The sequence below is a fragment of the Tamandua tetradactyla genome, chromosome 19 (genome assembly GCF_023851605.1).
Source record: "Tamandua tetradactyla isolate mTamTet1 chromosome 19, mTamTet1.pri, whole genome shotgun sequence".
NCBI lineage: Eukaryota > Metazoa > Chordata > Mammalia > Pilosa > Myrmecophagidae > Tamandua > Tamandua tetradactyla.
In genome coordinates, this window is record NC_135345.1 from 72544047 (window position 1) to 72570521 (window position 26475).

Genomic DNA, 26475 nt, shown 5'->3' on the forward strand with positions numbered 1-26475 from the left:
AGATTTTGTGTTTTTGATCTTCTTTTCAGATTCTATCACTCAAATCAAGAGAATTCATTGAATAATAAAATATATTAATGAAGTTTTGTGTGCGGTAGAATCTTGCCTTCAAAGGACGGGAGAAATTATCTTTCCACATTTATTTGAAAGTTATTGTCAAATAACTCTTCTGTTAGCACATGACATACTTATCAGTCCTGGACCCAAGAGGAATAAGGTTGTAGGTAATTAGAATGTTTCCAAGCTGAGAACACAACCCCTTCTACCCTCCCAACCCCACTGGCATCCATTTAGCCCTGACAAGATTTTGAAAATCTCTTTCCAGGAAATAACCTTAAACATCAAATATGCAAGAAAGCTTTCTAAATAGCGAAAGAGGTTCATTTAAAGAAGGGTCAAATAATCAGTGTATGGATGGATCTTGCAGAAATTTTGTTGAGCAAGGGAATGAAATAACAGGAAACTACTCACCACTGAGAATGTCCAAGCAGAAGATGACTCTCCATCTCATAGGACTATTGAATACTAGTGGTGAGAAGCCTGATAAAATGGCTTCTAGAAAGAGTCCTTGGCATTAGCGGCTTTGATGAGTAATTCAAGTAAGCAGAGTATTTTAGATCTTCTAGGAGCAGAATCCTAGTAATCAGAGCAGTCTGGAGAAGAGTACACTGGCTCTATCCAATAGGCTAGCTAAAAGATTCTCCTGCATTTTAGAAACAGTAAATAGGAACAGGGGTGAGCATACAAAGTGAGGCACAGCACTGACAGTGTGACAGCAGTAAATGAAATGCAAGGAAATTTGAGCTTGAGGCCATATAACATAGGGATATACATCCCATATACAGCTCCACAGCACATTCCAACAATGTATGCCTATAATGATGATCTTTTTCAATAGAAAAAAGTTACAGCTTATTAAGGATATGCAATTGTTAATGACAGGGACCGTCGACATTCTTAACGGGTTTAATTACTTGTCACCAATTATTTAGGGGGAAAATAGCTTAATTGTGAAAGTGCTGAGAAATTAGTATTTTAGTTTACTGCACTCTTTAGATAATTAACTCTTAGGGCCATGAGGTAGAAGCATGAGGAGCTGTGCTTTTATGCTTTTTTGAACAAAAGTAAAATACTTTTTTGAACAAAGAAGTGTCTTAGAGAGTGTGTACCTCACATTTTGAGATTTAGGATAATTATTGTGTCTCATTTTACTCTGAGGAAGTTTGACAGGAAAGAAGGACTTTGTGGTTTGTTTCTTTTGAACAAATGGATGATTGTAAAGCTGTAGTTCAAACTAGGTAATAGGTTGCATCATTCTTATTGTATTTTCAATAATTGTGAGCTTTCTGGCCCCATTACCTGTCACTCCATTAATACCTCGTCAGGTTTAACCCCCCAGTGGTTATCTGCAGACTGCTCTACAAAAACTTTAATATAATCCTTATATATCCTATCAAATATCAAAGCTCCTTTTGATGTGTCAGTGTTCTATAGAAAACTTTTAATGTTTTTTCTTCTTCAGTATCATAATGCTACCTTTGACTGGCCATTTTTGTCGACGAAGGAGTGTTTGAAATATGGAGGGAAGCTCATGGGGAACAACTGTGATTTCGTCCCTGATATCACACTCATGTCTTTCATCTTGTTCTTGGGAACTTACACGTCTTCCATGGCTCTGAAGAAATTCAAAACTAGCCGTTATTTTCCAACCACAGTAAGTATCTGAGCTTTTTATTTAATTTTTACAGGCTGTGCACTGTAACCAGAATAATATTTTCAAACATCAAAAAGACACCTGTAATTCAACCTTTCCAATACAGTTTTGTGCATTTTTATACTGCTTTCTAGGCTCTGTCCATGTGCATATATATTTAACATAATTGTAGTCCAGACTAAAATCTTTCCAAGGATCTCAGTTAACTCTGCTGCAAATTTCTATAATCCTCCTAACTGTACTGAAAGAAAAATGCCTGTGTAAACAAACAAACAAACAAACAAAACTTCTTAATTCCATAGTATTTAAGTACATAAACAAAAACTCTCTTCATACGTATCTGGAATTTCTTGTAGCCCTATGTGTGAGTAATTCTGTAGTTGGATTGTGCTGTGGGAGTAAACTTAAACTGTGTTGTTGTACAAGTATAGGTAAAGATATGAATGTCATTTGAGCCAAATTTTCCTTCCCGTGATGATGAATGCAGCGGAATGGAGAAACAGATAATTGAGCTGGGTGTGCAGACATCCTGACTCCTATTAATATGCTTGGATGAACTTAAAGTCAAAAGGGGTTCGTTGAGAAGACTGCAAGATAAGACCAGCATTTAGTTAATGGCATTTTGTATTTCTACTTGCATAACCAAACAAAATCTTTTGCTTTGCAGTTCAGTTCTTTTGTTCAGAATGTCCAAATTTCTTAGGTAATCTTGATTATACCTGACCAATATCAGTGAACTGCTCTATCCAGCTGACCTTCATGAAGTAACTCCTTTTGTGTTTTGTCTTCTTGTAGAAGGACTACAAGAAATTCTTTTGATTCTTTTAATGTTCCTAGAAAGAATGAAACTTAAAATTAATATATTCATTTTCACCCAGGAAGGTTTTTGACTCTCTGGTTCTTCCTAGAAAATTGAAAATGCAGTGAAAGATTAATAATGAAATGTCCAAATCTAACTGACCCAAGGACTAAAAATTTCTGTAAAGTGAAAAATACTGACAGAAAAGTTCATCTTAGTCTTCTTAAAATGGTCATCACAAACTGGTAGTCCACAGGCTGAATTCATTCAGCCCATCCGCATCCTTTGTTTAGCTGTCCATAAACACAAATACTTTAACACTGAGGCCTTGGGTGGAACCTGTACTTTCCCAGTTGTCATTGCCCCATAACTCTCTATTGTCAGACACGCCTGCTTTACACTTTCAAGTTAAATGCCAGTCCCTGAAGACATTTGAGCTTGCGAACCCAGGTCACACACTGGGAAATATACATACTTGATCTGCCTCTTCACAGGTATGAGTTTCCTGGCTAAAGGTCTCTAAGGATGATATTTAAGTGAAATTCCAGGTCGTTGTCTCAACTAAATACCTATTTTTGGTCATTTCTTCTTTCTTCAGGTCTTTCTGTAATTGTTTATGTGTTGAGCACCTTTTTTTTTTTTTTTTGCTTACACTTCAGGAATCATTATCCCTTTTTGATCTCTTCCAACTGCCAAAGTCTGATATTATTTATGCATAGTAGGTGGAAAATGTGTGAAGCGCTTGTCAGTCATAATTTGAGCTTTTTAGAATAAACTAGTTTCAACCTTAAGATGAGTAGAGATCATTTTAACTATCAGTGTACGTAGCTACCACTTTTTTTTCTTCTGGCATCAACTCACAAATTGATCATTCTTCTTCAGACTTAAAGGAATTCTCTCCTTATAGGAGCCCAAGCAGGTAATTTCTCAGCCATTGATAAATGCTGTTAAGAAAGGCTTGAGCATGTGAAAATAGAACAGTGATAGGATTTTAGATATAAGTTCTATTAAAAAGCTTCTCAGAATAGTTTGAAATTGTATACCCCAAATCATAAAATAAACAGGGAGGAGAACATGTGTATGATTTCTAAGGGACAGTGTGTAGGTGTGTGGCTTTCAGCCTGTCGTCTCCCCTTACACCCCTACTCACTTCATACTTTCAGCTAAATAATAATACATATGTACGTAGTACATACATACATATGTATGTACAAAAATGAATAGTAAGAGAATTTTGTTCTCATTTGCCATAATATATTTTTATTTGTTAACATTTGGAAGGATAGTCACTATAGGTAGGAAGAGTTAGGTTTATAGGTTCTTATATTTTATATCATATAGTTAAAACATATGTTAAACAGTTTAATTAGACAATCCTTTATTGTTGTGAAAATAATCAAGGTTAACTGTTACTACCTCCTAACCTGTACCAACAATACACATGAAACCTATAAAAATTCAAAATGGTAATACTGCTAGCAGTGCCTTGTTGTACAAATGACCTTTTCTCCCTAATTTACACAGTCATTTTTCTTTCATACACTCAATTTTAAACATTTATATGAGTTGATAATTAAGACTGTGAACTGCTTGAAAACTGTTATACTTCTGTTTTACTCCTTATGTCAACTAGCACAAAATTGGATGTTGACTAGGTTCTCAATACTCGTTAACTAGTGGAAACGAGTGAAACCGAGATAAATGCTGTGTTTTGTGAGAAAAGCATGAAAACCCAGGATTTATAGATTATAATGCCAGTACTGCCACCAACAGTTTGCCCCTTGACAGATAACTTCATGGACTTTAGTTATATTACCTAGAACAGGGGCTCTCAGCTAGCTGATAGTTAACATCCTTTGAAGCACTAATACGCTACAATTTTAAAGAGAATTTTTGGGCTCCATCTCCTAAATGGAATAAATTCTCTATGTCAAACTATCCTTATAGCAATGATCAGCTCTCACAAATTTCAAGAAAGTAATTTTCATCTCTATCTTTATCCCAGATCTGCTTCTGCAGCTGCTGCCAGTCTCTCTCTATGGATGAGCCACAATTGTCAGAAATACAGCAAATTCACAATATGATTTACTTTCTTCCCACAACTGAGCTTACTCATATTCCTATGTTCCCTATTTCAGCTAATGGTATCAGCTTCCTCACAACCATCCAAAATAAAAATCTTAAAATCGTATTTAGTCTATCAGTCAGAGTTCTAGCAGGAAGCAAACGATATACTCAAATTAGGATAATGTGAGGGATTTAATAAAGGCATTGTGAATTAAGGTAAGTTTAGAGTATAGGGAAACCACAGGGGAGAGTGTGGGACCCCAGAATCATTAACAGTGGAGTTATTATTATCCCAGGTTCAAAGCATGAGGAAAAGGGAATGGTTACTGGAACCTGGAGGGAGAGAGACAGGTATAGAGAACCACTTTGAGAGACTGTCTGACCGTGGGCTGAGGAATTTAGCCAGGCTCAGGCAACCTCACACCCTTTGCAGTCCTTTTTAGGCTTTAAGTACAGGTTTCCTGTTTTGTTTCCATTTAATCCATTTTCTCTGACCATGGGCTCAATCCACATCCCAGCATATCTCAATCTGTAGTTCTTTAGTGAAGATTGAAGGTTCATGTTTCCAGCATTGCCTGAGTTTCCAGTGAGAGCAAGAGGACAGCCTAGGGTAAAGTGAATTCAAGGATCTGTTTCAGTCTGGTACAAGTGGATCAGATCAAAGATTGAGGGCCTGTGCAGAACTATACAGAATAAGACACATCTGTGTCATTATTTTTTCTGCCTATTGCTCAGAATAAAAGCACTTGAAATATGGAATAAGAAAAACAAAACGAAACTGAAAGCCAAAGAGCAAAGGAGTTCCCCATTGTCGACCCCACAGGCCAGCATTGTAAGGCAGAGAGTAGGCTCGGGGGAGAACAGACAATGGATCTGGTGTGGCAAACAAAGATATCCATCACATCTGGCTCCCCAGATTTTTCTTTTTCAAATTAGGTTTGCCACCATCTCTTTGATTATTCTGTTGTCATCTCTCTCCTTTACATTCACACTGCTGTTCCCTTAGTTAAGGCCTTCATTACTGTTGGCAAGGCCAGCGTCATTGACCCACTCTCAGCTCTCTCCTTCATGCAGCCACCAGCAGTCCATCAGAAAGCACTTAAGATGAGACCCATGACCTTTGCTGGCCTCTCCGTCAGGAATGCAATTTGTATATTAGGCACTTTCGTGGAGCCCTTGTGTTCAGTGGAACATGGGGTAGTCTGTCAGCCTTCTCCTATGTGGTTCCCATCCTTTTTAGAGGGGTGCATCAGTCTGTTATCCCACACTGTTAGAGGTTCTGCTACATCAGGCTCAAGTCTTTAGTCAAAGTCTTTCAGCATCAAAATTTCCAGTAGGAACATCACAGCAAAATCTGTGATCTACTGGGGCAGATGGCTCAGGGCATTAACATGAAATGTTCTTCCAGATTTTCTCTCCAACAAGTGATTATAAGCATGGAACAAAGACGCCGTCACTGCATATGTGGTGGCAAAATGAAAGCAGGAGCTTAAAAATAGAGCAAAATTGTGATGAGTAGAAATCATTAAGCTGTAGAACGCTATGAAAAGGCAAAATTATTGTTTTAGTAAAGTCGCAGTCACTGTGGCTGTCTCATGTGTGTAACTGGCATGAGAATACCTTTCTTAAGGTAGCCAGCCTGAAGCAGCCTCACAGGGAGAGATCTCAGGGAATGGATACCCCGACCTCATCCTCTTCCCCCTGAGGCCTGCCCTGGCTGCCGCCAGCCAACCCAGCTGGGAGCCAGAGAGCCAGGCAGCCCGTGGTAGGAGACCACACAAGTCAGCATCAGCATTTAGAAAAAGTGACAGTTTTAACCCTCACGTGGATGGATGCAACCATAAAATTCTTTAGAAAATGCTTCCTGGTTCTTATTTTCATTTAAAACAATAAAATCACTAAATTCCAGGTAATATCAAAAGTCACATAATTTATCTAGGTGACATTAGAGCAGAATGTTCTTTGGCATCCTTCTTTAAAAACCTGTATTCTATACCCTTTAATTGGTGTATTCATTTAATATTGAACAAAAAATTGTGAATCTAATGTGTGCTTGACACAATACTAGATGGTACTGATATAAAGACAGGTAATTCATGGGTCTGTCGCATAGCAGGCATTAACATATATTTGTTGAATAAGTTAGATATCTAGTGACTCAAATTAGAATGTCTTGTTTTGGTCTTGCTGCCCTATGTATGCTCTTTCTTTCTGTGGTTTCACACTTTGAGTCCTTCTTCTAAGTAAGTTGTGTGATGGAAATGCCCTTATGGATAAAATAAATGTGTAAGATTTCAAGAATTTAAATGAAAGCATAACAAGCATTTTAGTTATGTGATACATTTTTATTTGTATCCATGTAAAACATATGAAAATCTGGGATTCCAAATCTAGCTATATTATTGGAAAAATAATTCTTGGTTGACATTTTGGCCCATTAAAATTGAATGTTTAGTTTATAAACAACTCTTTACAAGAATCAGACCATTCTGTTTTCTTTTTGTACCATTCCGCAGGGGTCTTTCCATTCAAGAGACCAAAGAAAGCACTAGGTACAGGCTGAGATATGAACTTTATTGTAGAGATTTACTTACAGGAGCGAGGAAGGAAGTTAATCAGGGAATCATGCTGCTCTGAAGGGGGTCGAATCAGAGCTCAGGTGAGAGCACTCTGCACTCAGGCGGGTATCGACAGGACCAGTCGTAGGGTAGGGACCCAAGACAAGAGCATTCCATGGAGTATGAGAGCATGGGTACAGCAGAGGGGCCTTTGTCACAAGGGTAGGACTGATTATAGTTTGTATGCACAGGGAAAGGATTATAGTTTGTATGCACAGGGAAAGGATTATAGGTTGTATGCACAGGGAAGGGATTATAGGTTGCTTTGTAGAGAGCAGTAAACATGATAACATCATGAGGACTATAGGAAGGAGGTAGGGAATAGATCAACATCCCATACAGAGGAGGGTCTGGTCTCTTACATACACTGACCATCTGCACATTCCTCCCTCCGTAGGAGGTTAGCCTAAACACTAACTGACCCAGGTCATGCAAGCAGCTGCATGCCTTCAAGTTTTACAAAGACTTAGGGAGTGGCTCAGCCTTTAGGTCCCCACAGTCCACCCCTGTGCAGCAGTTTGCATTGACCATAGGACACACATTGCATCCATAATACACAATAGCAATATAGTAAACAATAAAGTACAAACAAGCTAGCACATACAGAAAATAGTCCTATTAGCAAGTGGTCATGGCCATGTTAGAGAATTAAATGATCGTGAAAGGGGATCATCTGATAAGTGTTCAGTATTTTGCATGTGACTTTGCATATGATTTAAAGCTTGTGTAACATTTTGTGAGTTATCAGGTATATATATATACAACACTGGATATTTGTTAAAGCACAGGTGCCACCTTTTGCTGCAGTGAGAATATCTAGTGCCATTCTGTTTTGCAAAACTACCTTCCTAAGTTATGTGGTTTCTTGACTAAGTAAAGATATAGCTAATTTTGATTCTTAGAGTGCACATGCAGTGTGATTGGCTCCAGTGGTTACATGTTTTTCAGTTACTCTAGCAGTGCTGCCTGGGATGAATATAGCTGGGGGATAGAACCACCAGGTAGTTTGCTTGGTTCTGTATCAGGCTTTTACCATTTCCCAGTTACTGGATGTGTGTGACAAGGTATCAAAAAAAGTAGCAGGCACATAGGGCTGCCACCATGTGCATTGTCCAGACGCAGTTATAGGACAAGTGATAGGGCAAGCAGGGCCAGCCGGGGAGTTACAGGGATCCCCATATTCTCTTAGGGGGATCCCATTTATCTAGGAGGGTATCCACCCCTCCTCATATACACCTCGCAGTCCACCATGTATCCCATCCGGAGAATCTCCCTGTCCCAGGTTCATGGTGTCAGAAGTGGGGCTTCTTTGGCCTCTCAGAAACTTTCTTGGAGAATGGGAAAACTGTCAAACTAAAACAAATGGTGTATTAATAATGAGAAAGAAATATTAGACATGTTTTCTATGTCCCATTCTAGTGTTAGTTTTACTGGGTGGCATTTGGCTACTTCCTTTAGAAGTGTCTGTCCACTTTCAACTCATTGAGAAAATGACTTTGCTGTCAATGAAGGGAAATCAGATTTTCAAGTTCTTGTGGTATTTTATACCAGGGAAAGTAATCTTCAAGGTTAAATTGGTTTTTAATCTGTAATTGTTTTTCATTTGCTATTTTTTTTAAGAATGACAAAGGGTTATTTACGTATAAATGCAACTTAATATGTTAAATATGTAACAAAGTCTACATAAGTACTTATGGCAGAAGACAAAAATATAGAGCCAATTTAAATTGAGCCCTAATGCAAATAAGATTAGGATCATTGATTGGTGAAATATTTTTATTTATTTTTTTGCGTGGACAGGCACTGGGGAATCAAACCCAGGTCTCCAGCATGGCAGGCAAGAACTCTGCCTGCTGAGCCACTGTGGCCCATCCTGGTGTATTTTGTCAGGTCTTTGAAGGATGGCACAGAAGGAGTGTATGGATGGAAGAAGTAATTTTGACCATGGTACCTTGTTGGTCGTAAGCATGTTCAGCTTACATGTCAGTCATAGAAAATCATCCTCTTGAAGTCCATACATTAGCATAAAGTGGCACCATTCCCAAGTTGTCTAATTTATACATGATTTACTAATTACTCTATTTTTTAAGGTTGTTATTCTTGCACCTTAGCATAAATTATAAAACCAGCTTCCTTTTTAGGCTCTGGAACTCTTTATTATAATGGTTTCATTGAGTTATATTCCAGAAGACCTATTAAAAGGTCAAGAAATTTTCAAATTGGGTCTTATTCATTGAATTTCAGTATTAGTAATTTGCATACCGTGTAGCCAACTGTGTTAGTTTGAAAGCTGCTGGAATATGATATACCAGAACTAAAATGGCTTTTAAAAAGGAAAATTTAATACGTTACAAGTTTAGAGTTCTAAGAAAGTGAAAGGGTCCAAATTAAGGCACCAACAAGAGGTTATCTTCATCAGGAAAAGCTGATGGGTCAGGAACACCTCTGTCAGCTGGGAAGTCATGTGGCTGGCATCTGCTGGTCCCTTGCTCCTGGGTTCTTTTGCTTTCAGCCTCTCTTCTTGTGGGGGGTCCTCACTTTGCTTCTCCAGGGCTAGCTTTCACCTCTTGGCTTTTCTTGGCTCTCTCCAGTTTCTGGCTTGCTTAACGTCTCATGGCAGTGTCTACTAGGCTCCAGGCATCTCCAAACATCCATGGCTCTGTTCTCCACATACCCACAACTGTGTCAGCTCTGCTATGAAGTTTCTGTCGGCTCTGAGGCTACTTTCATTTCTTTAGATTGTCATTTCTGAGCTTTCTTCCAAAACGTTCCCTCTTTTGAAGGATTCCAGTAAACTAGTCAAGACCCACTTGGAATGGGTGGAGTCACATCCCCATCTAATCAAATGTTAACACCAACAATTGTGTGTGTCACATCTCCACAGGAATAATCTAATCAAAATATCCCAACCTACATTAGTAAATCAGGATGTAAAGAAATGACCACCTCCACAAAATAGAATCAGAATTAAAACGTGGCTTTTCTAGGGTACATAATACTTTCAAACCAGCACACTAATGCTACCTCATTGCATAACTTAGTTTCTAACAAGCAGTCCTCTGGATACTGCTAAAATGCCTCCTGAAATAGGAACTTAGTATCTTTAAAGGCATTACTAAAAGAAACACAAATCTACCTTTCCAAAGCCTCTGCAAAATCTGCTGTTGCCTTCTGAAGCTACACAGAACAAGTTTAATCCTTCCATTTGACAGACTCCATGTATTTGAAGACAAGTTCTCCCTACAAATTTTTGAGGCCTACCATCGTTTTCTGTGGGATATGTTATATGGGTTCTTCACTCCTCTGGTTTGAGTCCATTTTTCGATCAGTTCTGAATTTTCAGTTTCAACTTGCAATATAGTGACTGGATTGGACATAGTATTTCCCATGTGATATAATCATTTTGTTTCTGGCACATACCTATTTGATTCATTGTTATACTGCCCAAATGAAGCAGGATGGAAGAAAAGTCCTGTTAGTGTCTACCGATATCTCTTTAGTATCCCTGCTGAACCGCTTCATGAGCCCTACTTACCCTGTTGCTTATTTGGAAAAGATGTTTTTTTTCTGATGGACTTTCACTGGCAGATTCTAAGCCTTACCAGATTAATTGCTCATTCCAGTTCTCTGTATTACTTCCCACATTTCTCTTACTCTGGAATTTATGGCATTAAAATCCTAGATAGCATCTAAATCAGACTTTCCTTATATTGAGTTCCAATTATAGTATTATTGAATCAGAGTACAGTGTATTTTAATTGTTGCTATGACTAATACTAATGTTTATTTCTTTCAAGCATTGGTTACTAGCAGGGATCAAATTCCAAAATTCTCATGGTATTTTGTGCCTTTTCACAATTGGGAAAGGCATATATTTGCATATTTAAAAATACAATAAATGCTCTTTTACAGTGTTGTTTAGAATTTTCAAAGCACCACAATCATTAGAGGAGTTGCCGTCATGAATTAGTATTTATTGAGAACCCACAGGGTGCCTGCTGTCATGCTTGTCTCTTTATCATAGCTCACTCCATTGAGAACAGCTCTGCAGGCTAACAGCCTTTTACCCCCCAGTTAATTTAGGAGCAGCTGCTGTCCTCACAAAGTGGAAACCAAACGTCCTCTGGGGCTTCAGAGGAAGAAAATATATTTTTTTTTCCTCTGTAAATTAACTAGCTTCTCACAGTTGGTGTCTCTATTATTAAGACTCTCTCAATAATTAATACAGTATCATCCTTCATGAAGACTATGTTTATAATAGATTTATTAGGTTGTTTTTGGCCAAGAAGCAAGAGAACAGTGTATGATTCTTCAAATTTCCCTTCCCATCCACTTAATTTCTTCTTTTGCTTTGGTAGTTCAAATGTTTAAGCTGGTGTTTAATTCTGACTAGGTTTAACCTAATCAATTAAACTTAGATTTTAATTGAGATATTTTCTAATTAATTCTGAAAAGGACAGGAGTATATTTTTACTCTTCATTTTATAATTAAAAAAATAGTAAACAAAAATAAAAGCATTCAAAACCTGTCTGACATAAAAGGGGAGATTATTGATTTTAATATTTAATCATAATTGAGATAAGCTTTTCTTTTCCTCTCTCATAAACTGAGGTAGGAATTATATACTGTAGCACATCTGCACACATTATAACAACAAACTTTTTTCTTTTTTTTTTATGGCAAGCCTTTACTATGTGCAAATTCTCTTAATATGTGTTTCCCTTAGACTGTGATCATCTTTATCCCTAGGATAATGAAATTTGAGCATGGAGAGACTTGACCTTTGGTTTGGATGGATACCGGTGTGTTTCTCCACGCTAGTTTAAGGCCTGTGAAACCACAGGATTAAGCAGGAAATCTTGTGGAAATAGGTTGACTCATAAAAACTTGAGCACTTTTACTTTTAATCACTACCAATAATAGCTAATAGGGAATTAGGAAATATAGGTTTCTAATTATATTTCTTTATTGATAATATTGACTTACAGAAAAGGTCACTGTTTGGAACTTTTTGAAAGAGACCAAGTTTGATGAAAAAGAAGGCTAAACTAGCAAAAAAAAAAAAAGAATTTCATAGACTTTTCTTTTTATAAACGTGTTCGGAAATGCAAGAAGGGCTCAGAGAAAGCAATTCTTTTCTCCTTAATGTCAGACTCAGAGGTCCTGTGTAAAGACACTAGGGTGTGTATCTAGTAACTTGTATCTACTCATGACTGGGGTATTTTTTAATTTTACTATGACAGTTTTACTTAGTTCAAATTAAAGTCTAATTTAGTATAGGGTAAAACCTGCACAGCCTGTTAAAACAGCACCCCTCCTGCCTCCTTTAATTAGAGAATCTAGAGTTGAATGGAGGTTGGCCTGGGAAAAATCAATTTCCTTGACTGTGAAGTTTAAACTAGATCCAATATCTTAGAAATTAATGTCTTAACAATAAACACTCTCCAGGACTGATTTCTGTTGTAACTGAACTGTATTGTATAATTTAAGGGGAAGGAAGTGGAAATAAGAGTACACATTTTAAAAAGAACATATCATCCTAGCTGTGATTTTTAATGATGTTAAGCACCATTATTATTAGGGTAGCTTTTTTTGCCATAAATTTAAGAGCTGGAATCCTGCAGTTTATTGTCATTTCTCTTTCTGGCTACTTTCATACCTATAGTATAAGTATATCATATGTCACTCTTGACAAGGATACCATCTCCTAGGGTTTCTTCCAAATTTATTTTTCACTCCTTTTATACAATTTAGAATCATTCGTGCATCCAACAGATATGTACTGAATCTTGGTGCTGACAGTCTCATGAGACAGAAAACAGGTGGGTGATAAGTGCTGTTGGAAAAATAAAGCACAGAAGGAGGATGGAGAATTTTAGAAAGAGAAGTCAGAAATATTACCTTACCAGGAAGGTAACATTTGAGTCAGGACCTGGAAGAGATGAGGGAGTGAGTCATGCAGATATCTGGGGAAAGAGCATTCTAATAGGAAAAACGGAAGGTGCAAAAGCCCTCAGATGAGGATTTTGTAAGATCTGTGGATGTCAGATATGACAGGAGATGAGGAATTCAGGGGGAGATTTAATAAGAGATGAGGAAAGGAATAAAAGATGAAGCCAGATCATATAGGGCCTTGTTCTGTGATGACTTTAGAGTGTTATAAGTAGAAGAGTGGCATGATCTATATTAGTTTCCTATGCTGCTATAACAAATTACCATAAATTTGGTGGCTGAAAATAACAAAGATGTATTATTTTATATCAGAAGTCCAGTTCTGGCAGTTAGAAGTCTAAAACATTCTTGGGGGACTAAAATCAAGGTGTTGGCAAGGCTACTTTTCTTCTGGAAGCTCTAAGGGAAGAATGTATTTCCTTGCCTTTTCCAGCATCTAGGAGCTGTCCTCATTCCTTGGCTCATGGCCCCTATCAACTTTAAAGCCAGGAATGGGTAGTTGAGTCTCTCCTGATTTTCTCTTTCATTATAAAAGTCCCTATGATTATACTGAGCTCACCTGGCTAATCCAGGATATACCTCCCCCCATCCCAAGTTCAGATGACTTGCAGCCTAATTCCATCTACAGCCTTAATTCCTCCTTGTCATGTAAGATCACATATTCACACATTCTGAGGATAAGATACGGACATCTTTAGGGGGTCATTATTCTGCCTGTCATATGATCTTATTCATTTTAACAGAATTATTCTGGCTGCCACATTGACAGTCTACTGATAGGAGTTAAGTGTAGAAGCAGGAACTCTAAACAGGAAGCTAATACAGAAAACCACATTTGATAAAGTGGTGGCTTAGACTGGTAATAGCAATGAAAGTGGTGAGCAGTTGGAACCTGGATGTTTTGAAGGTATTTTACTGAACTTTAGATGTGTCATTTGGAGAAAGAGGACAGTTAAGTGGATTCTAAAGTTTTTAGTCTGAGCAATGGTAGTTAATGGAGTTGCCATTAATTGAAATGGAGAAAATTATTAAAAGACCAGGCAGAGGTGGGGTGAGATGAGGCATGGTTATCAAGAACTTAGTTTCCCACATGTTAAATTTGAAATGTCTATAAGAAATCCAAGTGGAGATGTCAAGTAGTTGAATATATGACTCTAGAGTTAGTTTTCCTGTCATGGCCTGGAAATATAAATTTCTTATTCTTCAGCATGTAGATGATATCTTAAAGTCACAAGGATATATGAGATCACTTATGGAGAAAATGTAGATTAAAAAGTGACCAAAGATAGGAACTATAGAACACTCCAATTTCAAGAGACTGGGGGATTTGAGGAGAAACCAATTAAGTAGGAAGAAGGCCAGATCTACTAAGTGTACTTTCCAGAATGTCAAAGTATTTCTAGATGCAAATTTGACAGTGAATATATTCCAAGCCAGTTGCTTTTGAAAAACTTAGAAAAATTACCCTGTCTGGCCAGGCTATTACTATTAAATGCCCTGTTATCAGAGTTCAGTCTGTCTCTATCCATCAGTAGTTCTGTGCATACTATCCATCTGTGGGTATAATATTTGTTCTATAAAGTTTAATGAGATACTTTTGAAAATGTGTACTAATGCCATCTTTAGATGGTGATATTTTTGTGTAGGATCTGTACTAAATTTGAGAGTACAGAATGGAGCATGTAATTCAGTTGCTTCACTGAGCTACTAAAAACTACCAGAAATTATAATTTTAGAAGATTGCACAATTTGATATTCTTTCAAGTATCCTCATTGTTGACAAATTGCTTTCCCTTTGAGTATGAATTTAACTTTAAAAACAACTACAGTCATTCATGTACTGTTGAATAGAGTGAAAATTGACATCTCACTATAATGTTCTAGAAAGTAATTTGGCAACACGTATCAATCAAAAGCCTTAAATTTTATATACCCATCGACTTAATTCTGCTGACAGGAATATATTCAAAGGAAACAATTTTACGTGTGCGCAAAGATTTCTTTATACTATTGTTTATTATAGTGTAAAGTTGTAAACAAGTTAAACAATAGGGAATTGAAGAAATAGATTTTGAGATAGCTATTCAGTATAATGGACACAGGATACACCGCCTATGGAATCACTATCTTCCATAGTAAATGATGGAAAATATCAAATGTAATAGAAAAAAGTGAGAAAAAGCAAGCAGATAAAATAACATTTAGTATAAAACGATATGTATAGATGAACCTATTTTGTGGAAAACTCTACATATACACATAAATATGAGCATACATATATACAAAAGAAATATATATTGTCAAATGTTAAAATTTACTTCTAGGTAGTAGAATTAGGACATGTTTCTTTTTTGCCTGTGTATTTTTTAAGTGTTCTGTGACAAACATATATACATTTTAAAAGAAGAAAAAAAACTAGGTTTCGAAGATGACATAACCATCAATACTAAAGACATATATCTGGTATTTAATGTGGGTGATCAGTCTTTGCTCGGTAATAGCAACATGGAAAGAGTTTTAAAACTATTTGGAACATTAACAATAGCGACATCAGTGAAGTAAATGAATAGCTTCCCAAAAAGACTACCTTGAAAGACAAAACCGAGTTGGATTTGGAATTCCTTGAATTTTTTTTGGGGGGGAAGAGTATTTTTTTTAATTGAGGTACAGTTTACATAGCAAAATGTGAAGATTGTTGACATACAGTTCGAGTTTTGATAAATACATGCATTCATGCAACCAAGACCCAAATCAAAATATAGATAATATGTTTGTATGAAAGAAAAATCATTGTTTTTCTTTATAAATTGTCTTATCTCAAATAATTTCTTAAAACAATTTAGAGCTTTCAGGGTACTTTCCTTTGTGGGTACTTGGAACCATGTGCCTCATTGTCACTAAGTCATGGAGTATATGACATCCAGGGCCATCTCAGGAGCAGCATTTTGAGCCCCAAATGGCAATGTCCAGATTGCTCTGTTCTTTTACAGGGTGTTCTGGAAGACTGACAGTGCCTCCTCTCCTAACTAAAGAAGCAGAATTTCTCAGGTGTCCTGGTAGTGGTTTTGGTCAAGTAAGTCTGTCCTGGCAGGGATGGAGATAAAGACCTTATAGGAATTCCTACCAAGAAATTGTAGATTAGATTCATTTGATACATGCTACTTCCCTTCTCCTGTTTATTAAAAATGAAAAGGAGAAAAACTGTCTTTTTAATAACATCCCTCACCCCAGCCCCTTTTTGAACAATTTCTAGGATATCTGAATGTCAACAAGTTGAATTTTCTGGGTAAGGACTGGAAGAGTGATAAACATATTATTTTCTTTTTTTGCCTTCACAATGACCTCTGGTCTTTCAGAGATTGTGACCCGCTGGACCAGAAAGATTGTTATGTACCTGAACACCATCCTAATATATATATTCTGTTGCCAGACCAGCCTGGCTGTGTTAATACTGCTTGCACAAAACTTAAAAAAAATAGGAGTCAGTTCCAGTATTAAATCCCTGAGAAGCATCCTTTTTCTCCAGGGATTCTAGATACTTCCAACCAAAATTAGCTCTGACTGGCAGTTCCATATTATTACTGGGCTTTTATTTCTTGTTTCTTGTAATTGATGGTTCCTTTCAAAGTTCTCCTGAAGTAGATCATTTAGTTATTCCAGTGGTTTCTTCAGCCAAAAAAGTCTCCCAGAACTTGAAATAATAATAGTTAACATATTGAAAGGGCTTATCATGTTCCAGGCATTGTGTTAAGCATTTTCTTGGCTTATTCAATAGATGGGATAACTGAGGTTAAGAAAAGATAAGGGTTTGCAATAGTAAATAAAGGAGCTGAGGTTTCAACCTAGGTCATCTGACTGTAGAAACCTTACTCCTAAACCCTGTACTATATTTTCTCCTGAACTTAATTCCACCATCTATTTGTGCTATAAATTATGTCTAATTGGTGTTAACTTGCCCCTGAAAGATTCTGTAACTGTGCCTTCTACTCCTCTGTGGATACTTCTCAAAAAGAAAGATCTAGTAGAAGCCAACTCTCAGAGAGGGAAAGGAACACCAGGCCAAAAAGGCTCTCTTTCATTCTGCTGGCGGCTAGTACCCAAGGCCCTGATATCTGGTAATGGTCCGGCATTGAGCACGATGGCCCTTAGCAGATCCACACTGCCAAGTGATTTCTGTCTCTTCATTTCAATGTCTATTCAATACCTGATTGCTACAGTCATACTACTCTTTCGGGTGACCCTCTGTCCTGAAACTGTGCATCCACCCAGTCTGCTACTGATCTCTCTTCCTTCATCTAGCAGCATCAGAAAATGGACCACTCACACCGAGCTCACTTGAAAATCTCTGAATCAACCCTAAATTAATTTCAGAGCCGTCTTCCTTATGTATGACTTGACTGTGAGCTGCACGAAGGCAGGGACCATGTCTGTTTGTTTAGTTTTGTATCCTTAATGCCATTCAGAGTATTAGGTGTTAAATAAATTCTTGTTGAATGATCAAATTATGCATTATCATGTGTACCCACCTCATGGGGAGACTGAGATGATCATGCTGTAGTAAAGCTCTTAAGCTGTTGGCAGGGTCACTAGAGATGGCAGAGGAATGCCTAAGCACCTAAATCATCGTTAAGTTCCCCTTACCAATCTGTAAAGGGCCACTCTGCATCCACACCATGGGAGGGCTGGGTTTGCTTCCTACATCCTATAAAGCTCAGACCTTGCTCTGACCAGAAGCAGTTACTTAGGAAGTTAGAGGATTGTTGAGCATTAGAGACTATGCTTAAGGAGTGATGGTAAAGAGATATTCTGCATACAGGAAGCTTTAAACTCTAACCGGGGTGAGAAATATTTTCTTTGACAGAGTTAGTGAAACCACACACTCCCACCTTCCATCACTTGTTTTGATATTTACCTCCTTCAGTGGATGTAACTTGTCACCCCTTCCCTGCTAGCGTCTCAGTGTTTTCAGTTTACCTTTTGAACACTCACAACCCTGTTTCTCAAATGTTAAGCACAATGGCAATTCTTTGACCAGGTTTTCACAATATGCCCTGAGATTCATGAAGGAAAGTGTACAGTTTTTCAGGGATATATTTTATTAGTTTCTTCTCTGCCTGCCCTGTCTATGTAGATACAGCTGTAGTTTAGAGACAGAACTGTCATGCTCTGTGGAATCAGATTTGAATATTTCTGGCTAAATGATAAAGTGGTGGGAAAATAATTTAAAAAATAGTTTCTGTGCAGTGTGATACTTCCATTCATTGGTTAATGAAGCTGTTTCTATGAACTGTTAACCTATAAAATTCTTCATTCAATTCAAGGGCAGACAGATGTAAGTTTCCAGTGCTGCAAGTTCTCTTATTTCTTTTTATTTTTCCAGGCAAGAAAACTTATCAGTGACTTTGCCATTATCTTGTCCATTCTCATCTTTTGTGTAATAGATGCCTTGGTAGGTGTGGACACTCCAAAACTTATTGTGCCAAGTGAGTTCAAGGTAGGTAAAAGTCTGACTTCTGATCATTCCTGAAACTCTTTCTTCTCTTTTTCCCACTCTAGTTTACTGTTTCTCACTCTGAATTAGTTTCGTACAGTTATCCACATCTTTTTTTCAAAAGCAGCCCCTCACTAGAATCAAATATACATTTAATTAATTTCTTCACTAAAATTAGATGTCAGATTAGGGTCAAGAACAGGGTTCACTTTGTATTGATGTTTATTTCAAAAGATATTTTACAATAACATTACAAACTTTGCCTTATGTTTTAGAATATTTAAAAATTTTCTAAGTGTTTTCATACTATTGTTACCTTGAACCATATGACAGTTCTGAAAAGTATGTGATATAACTATATTCATCTTGATTTTATGTAACTGAAATTGAAACTCATAAAAGTTAAGTAAAATGTTCATGTTCACAAAAGTAATGAGAGTCAGCATCTGAAGTTCAAATCCAAGCCTCCAGTCTGCATTTCAGTGGCCATTTCGTAGTATCAAAGTACCTGTCATATATTTATATTTATTTTACACATACATGCAAGCATAGGAATATGTTTACGTATGGGGTATATTTTAATTATTACAAAAATATATGAGAATTATTTTTTTAAATGAACCTGTTAGTATTTGCAGGTCTCATGGGTAAAGTTTACATTTCTGTCATTCTTAAATATCCTTACCTAATTTTCTATTACAATTCTTATTTCACCTGTTTTCTAAAATAATCCTCACTCCCTCTCTCTACCACCAAGCTCATATATATGCTAAGAAAAACTAAACTTCAGTTTTAGCTTCATAGCTGCTTAATGAGGAAGGGAGATCCATATCCATAGCAAAGAAATTTTTCTTTCAATTTTTTGAAGCATATTCACACACCACACAAACCATGCAAAGTATACAGACACTGGTTCGCAGTGTCCTCACACAGTTGTGCATATAACCCCGTGATCAATGTTAGAATATTTTCATTACTCCAGAAAAGAAATAAGAATAAAAGAAATAAAACGCAAATGCTCCCACACCCCTTGTCCCCCACTATTGTTGACCCATGTATTGGTATAGCACTGTTGTTACTGTTGGTAAAAGAACTAAAATATTACTGTTAACTATGGTCCATAGTTTGCAATAGCTATGTTTTCCCCAATATACACCTCTGTTTTCTTTTTTTTTTACATTTGCAGTTGTTCATGCAAGAAATTATTTACATACATGACTTTAAACAACCACTTTAAGTCAAATTCACCTACAATATGTAACTATTTCTTATAAGCTGAAGAACGAGCTACCATCACCTCCATCCATTCCCAAATATTTGAGTTCAAATTTCTTAATAGTGCTTTACATATTAGGTAATCACTACCCCTTTTCTAGCTTCCTTCTATCTCTAGGTACCTTGTATTCTACAGTGTTAACCCATGCATGTCTTTATTTTATTATTCATTTAACCATAAACTGAATAAAGTGACCATCAGTCACAAGGTTTTTGCAATTATACAGTCAACAATGCAAAAGCTATATAATTATACAGTCATTATCAAAGATCAAGGCTACCGGGATTGCAGTTCAGCAATTTCAGGTATTTCCTTCCGGTGGTTCCAACAGACTAGAAACCAATAAGAAACATCCATACAGTGATTCAATAATGATAATTATTTGTCAAATCCTAACCTCTCAGTTGCAACTCCTCCCTCTCATTTGATCCATCTTTCAATCTTCAGAAGTATTTGAGCAATGACCATTCTAACTTCTTCATGCTAAAAAGAAGTTGACATTCTAGGGAAGAGGAATGCAACTGGTTAATGTTCTTGGAGAGACTGGTGCCTCTGGGTTTCAGGACTTATCTGGAATAGGAACAATGTGGAGATTTTAAGTTTCTCACAAAATAAACTTCATAAGTAAAACTTTTGTAGAGTCTCAGAAAGAGCCCAGGGTACTCTTGAGGGTTTTCAGAAATATCATTGATTGGGGCTTGGCATACCATGGTAGTACACAATATTTGGCTGAGGCTTCCATTGGAGTAACCTTGAGAATGAAATCTAGACTCTATTTTAAATTGCTGAAACCTTATTTTGTTTAATTTCTTTTCCTGCTTTTGGTCAAGAAAGCATTACCGATCTCATATTGCCAGGACCAAGCTCATCCCTGGGATTCATGTCCCACATTCCCTGGGAGATTTACAGCCTTAGAAGTCATGTCCCATATAAGGGAGAGGATAGTGAGTTTATTTGCAGAGTTTGGCTTAGAAAGAGAAAAGCCATATCTGAGCAACAAAAGAGCAACAAAAATCACTCTAAGGGTGATTTTTAGGCAAAATTATAGGTAGGCTTAGCTTTACCATTACAGAAATAATGCAAACAATTTTTTTGCATTATTTCCTTTATATTCATTAGCAAAGATAAGTTGTCATTCACTCATTAATTCATATAAGTCAATATTTATTGAAAGTTTGCTTTGAATCAGGCCCCACACTAGGGGTTTGAAATGCATTGATGAGCAAGGCAAAGTGCCTTCCCTAATCAGTTCACAGTCTAGTAAAGATAATAAAATGTGGATATATTTGGTGATGGAGTGATGATCAAAGTGAGACAGAAGAGAGAAATATCCTCAGAAAAATGAGACTTTCTTGATAGATGGCAAATATGGAAAAAAATGACTTCTAGATACTGTTTTATTTTAGTTTCTTTATTTGAGTTGTTTAAGTTAGGTAAAGAACAAACAGGAAAATAATGTTCTCTGTAGTAGATATATGTGCGCTGACAGAATAGATTGAGAACTGGAAAATTATCATCTTTGCCAGTTTTCTTTGATATTTCTGAGGAGTTAATCAACTATTCTGCATCAGTTCCTCATATACAAAATAAGAAAGACCAGAATGTTTAATTAAGTTCAATTATGACATGTAAAAATATTTGTAGCTTTGTGCATGTTATATTATGAGGGCTGTTACATTTTGACTGTAGTAGAATCAAGTTCAGCAGAATTCTGGTGGTTTTGCAATTTCTTGCTATACCTTTTTTACTATAAACTACATAGGATTTTTCTTCTGACTTCTTTTAAACAAAAATCCTCTTCCTCCATCTTGAGTCATTTTCATGAATCATTCTAAATACACAAAGTGGCATTTCCTTCTTTTCTATCAGCTCATAAATCTTTCTCTCTTTCCTTTCAAGTGTTGCCTCAAAGATAACATCCTCTAGGGAGTTTTATTGAATAATCTTTCTTCTCTAGCCTATTAGTAAAGCTGTTTCTTCCTACTATTCAATATGTTATCTTTTGAAAGGAAAAAAAAACTGTGACTCCCCAACAGATTTTTTTTTTACAAAACATTATGTTTAAATGAGTAGTAGTCTGAAAAAAGTTCTCTTCCTTTTTTAAGCCAACAAGTCCAAACCGAGGTTGGTTTGTTCCACCATTTGGAGGAAACCCCTGGTGGGTGTACCTTGCAGCTGCTATCCCTGCTTTGTTGGTCACCATTCTGATTTTCATGGACCAGCAAATTACAGCTGTGATTGTAAACAGGAAAGAACATAAACTCAAGGTAAGTGTCCATAATAATGTTTATCATTGTCTTCATTTTTTTATTTCGTTTATTGATTTCTTTATCTCATTTATTGATTTATTAATTTGTTTTTGGATGCACGGTTCTGGGAATCAAACCCAGGTCTCCCACACAGAAGGTGTGCATTCTGCCACTGAACCACCCCTGCACCCTGCCTTTGTTATTTTTGTTATTTGGAAATTCTAAAACAGTTTTGTATGGAGTTATATCGTAGCAAAGGTCCCCTAAGCCTTGTCAGTAAAATAGATCGCCACATACTTCCTCAATCTAATACTTTGAGTAGACCACACTTAAATCTGAAAAAAAAAGTTTAAAATAATTTTTAAGGGAATTCAAACACCTTTTATCACATAGCTGTCATCATCCTACATCTGATTTTAATGTGGTATCCTTAATACCTTAATACAATACCTTAAGGATATATTAATATCCTTAATACATCATATCCTTAATGAAGACAATGACAGAGATTTCATTAATATATACTGGACATCTACTCTCTATTAAATCAACTCAGATATGCTTTTAAAGATTATTCAGATATAGTTCTAAGTAACCATCTATGTTTGTTGCCCTCAAATATTTGTTTTGATATGCTATTGACCACAAAGTAGTGAGAAGATTCTTTATTTTGTACATGCTGTTTTCTTCTTTAAATGTCAGTTATTAACTTTGTCATAAGTCAAAAGAAAATGCTTTAGTGGTCTGGAATATCTTTCAAGAAACGTATCTAAAATGTTCTTACTTATATAGTGGTGTGCAGCCCTGATGACATTTTTGTCACAAAGAGTTTGGAAAATGCTATGTGGAGGTGTGAGAAATTAATAACAACAATAATAAAAGCTATAATATAGTGGGTGCCTACTATGAGCCAGTTTGTGTTCTAAGCACTTTTTATCATATATTAACTCATTTGCTTCTTGTAACTGCCATATGAGGAAAGCATTGAAGTATGTTAGAATCAGTCTACTGGAAGCAGGAGAGGAAATTACTAAGTATGGATTCAAGAGAACAAGTGTAGCAGAAAAAAAAATCCAGAAACCCACTATGCATAGGGGTTACAGAGATGAGGAAGATTCTGGTAAATTGTGCATGCCTAGTTTTTCTTGAAGGACTGTGGGTCATGATGAGAAAAGAGTAAATCACATAATTATCAGCGACTGGAAGACAAAAATAAAAAGCTGTGATCAAAGAGTATCTCTTTAGATTTTGAGAATTTTGGGGAAGAGAACACTGAAAGTGATAAACTGGACCAAGTTGTGTTGCTGAAGCATATTGGGAGATGAATTTCATCAGAGCTTTGAAGGTTAAGGTATTGTGAATTCAGGATGTGAAAGTGTCATCTGCATCAAAATTGAAATCATTGAAGGACAACAGAGTATTGTAGAGAGGAAAGGTCGTGGAACCAGGGATAAAATCATAAGGAAGGCGGATAACTGTTCTGGAGGTCGGCATATGTTAGTGATTGGGGAGAGAGGGTGGAAGGACAGAATGAGAAATAACTTGGACTTCAATAGAATAGAAGACAGTTCATGGAAAAACGAGAATAAATGGCATATATTCCCACTTAATCAGACGAGTTAGAAAGGAAATAGGCTTTCATTGAAGAACGTCTCCAGGGAATCATTAGTACCAAAGTAATGTACTGATTTTCAGTTATGATCAAAGAATGGGTTGAGAATTCAATTGGAAACTTACATTAAAATGACTTTGTGAACCCTTTGACCTCTACCCAAGTAGATTCTCTACTGCTTTGGGACACCTTTCTTAATTCTAGGACTGTTGTTTAACTTCGTGTGCTTATTTTCCAAAATAAATTCTATGTCTGTTCTTCATTGAATGTCTTGGAATGCCCGGTTCTGTATCTTATATCCTGTACTTAATTAAAAATATTAGTTCTACGATCAAATAATTAGTAAGTTTGAAGAGGGCAATGCTTTTATCCCTATCTTATTTTCTGATGCTCAGGATTTTGTGCCTGTGTTTTTCCTTTAGAAAAATCCTTGCTACAAAATGACTAAGTTGATTTTAACATGTTTTGATGCAGTGAGTTTCAAAATTTGTCTTTAAACGCCGTTCAGTTCTTCTCTATCTTAACACTCTAATAGTCAGGGTTTAGGGGAAAGTAGCAAGTACATGACATCTTTTGTTTTTGAGATTGATTCTTACATTGTGAATGTTCTTAAAATATCAGAGTATTTTTCCTATTTTGTAGAAAATTATTTTTATTGTTATTGAATTTTATAACAAGCAAATCACAAGAATTTGAATACTGTACACTAGAAACAAAAAAGATATCCTACTAATTTCCTTAAACAATTTATCCACAATACTATAAAAAATAATCACATTTGAATGATAAGGGATCACTTGGTAGTTCATAATAGTACCTATAGCCTTTGGTCAAAAACTTAATTTTTTCAATTATAGACTATATTTTAATTATAGAGTGTATGTGATGCATTTCTATAGTTTAAAGAGAAGTGATAAAATCCCTCTGTCTTATATCAAGTGTACATACATCTCATCTGGGGACCTTTCTGGGGACCCTCTTTTCTGTCCCATTGTGATGTTTACGCCAACTCTTCGCAAGTGTTTGGCTACCCTTGACACTTAGCATCAGTGTGCAGAGTTTACATATACATTCACATACCTATATCCACCCATAACCCTGTGGGAATTTTATTTGCAGTTACATTGAATGTAACTTTGAGGAGAATTTTCAATGCTGAACTAATATGATATATGTATCTCCATTTATTTAGGCCTTCATCATTTCTATTAACATTGTATAAGGTCTCTTTTGTTAGATTTACCCAATTTCTTTTTTAAATGGTGGAGTTTTATCCCTAAAATTTCATTTTCTCTCTAGCGTATAGAAACTAAGTTGATTATTGTATATTGCTCTTAATCTGACATTCGCTCTTCTTAGTTCTGACAGTTTTCCAGATTTGTTGGTGTTCTATAGATTTGTTATTTTGTATCTTCCTTTCGATCCTTATGTATTTCATTCCTTTCTCTTATTTTCTTTTTTTACTGACTAGGACATTGAACACAATGTTGAGGTAGCTTTTTGTCAAATGTTTTAAATTTATTATGAATTGACGTCAAATTTATTAAAATTCTTCCTCTGAAGCTATTGAGATAAAAAATATGAGTCTCTTCTTTATCTATTGATGTAATAAGTTACATCAATAGGTTTTCTAATGCTGAATCAGCCTTGCAACCTGGTCAGAATATGCTTTCACTTTTACGCATAGGTGGATATGGTTTGCTAATATATTTTTAGGAATTTTTCTATTTCTGTTTAGGATTATTTATAATCCTAAAATTATCTCTATAGTTTTCCTTTCTTATAGTGTCCCATGTCTAATTTTTGTATCAAGAATATACTATCCTTATAAAATGATTCAGAAGTGTTTCTCTCCTACTTCACCTGTCATTCTTCAAAAAGGATGCTCTTTTTTTATATGTATAACATGTTAATTATCTTTTCTTTGAATAGTCAGAAATGCTTGTAAAACTATCTGGGCCTTGTGTTTTCTTTGTGGAACTTTTAAAACCTGTGACCAAAATGTTTTGCTAGTTATAAAACTTTCAAATTTTCTATTTTTCTTAAACTAGTGCTAGTAATTTATACTATCTAGAATTTTTCCATTTACCCAGATTTTTAAGTTCATTGGCATAAGCTGTTTATAATTTTCTTTTGTTTTGATTTTTCTCATCTGTACCTGTTACTTTTCCTTTGATATGTCTAATATTATTGATTGATTTGTCCATTCTATTTATTTTCTCTGGTCAGTCCAGTGTGAGTTAGTTCATTTTATTACTTTTTTCCCAAAGAACTAAGTTTTTACTGTATTGATACTCTGTACTATATCTATGATTTCTATTTTATTAATTTCTGTTCTTTATTTCTCTTTAATTTCATCTCTATTGCCTTATACTTTTTGCTGTTTATTTTATTCTTTTCCTAACTTCCTAAGTTAAATATTCAACTCATTAATTACAGCCTTTCTTCATTTTTTTAAGCCATATCCCCAAATTGATGATGATGTCTCAGTTTTATTCGGTTCTAAACATTTTATAATTTTCAGTGTGATTAATACTTTGACCCATGGGTTTTAAAATTTCCAAGCATATATATTTTTTAATTATGTTTTTTAAAATTAATTTCCAATTTAATTGTGTTGCAGTCAGTGAACATGGACGTATAGTATTGATTTTTTAGAATTTGTTGAAACTTATTTAATTTGCTAGAACGTCAGT

General features: G+C 35.9%; 1 protein-coding gene across 4 annotated transcripts in view; it reads left to right on the forward strand.

The window, feature by feature from the left end:
* SLC4A4 (solute carrier family 4 member 4) overlaps positions 1–26475 on the forward strand; it is a 434558-nt gene that overhangs the window by 355424 nt on the left and 52659 nt on the right. For all 4 annotated transcript variants that reach the window (XM_077137062.1, XM_077137060.1, XM_077137063.1 and 1 more), the window contains exons 16-18: positions 1523–1714; positions 18532–18645; positions 22024–22185. In XM_077137062.1, the coding sequence (XP_076993177.1) occupies positions 1523–1714; positions 18532–18645; positions 22024–22185 (468 nt within the window). The remainder of the gene's footprint in view (positions 1–1522; positions 1715–18531; positions 18646–22023; positions 22186–26475) is intronic.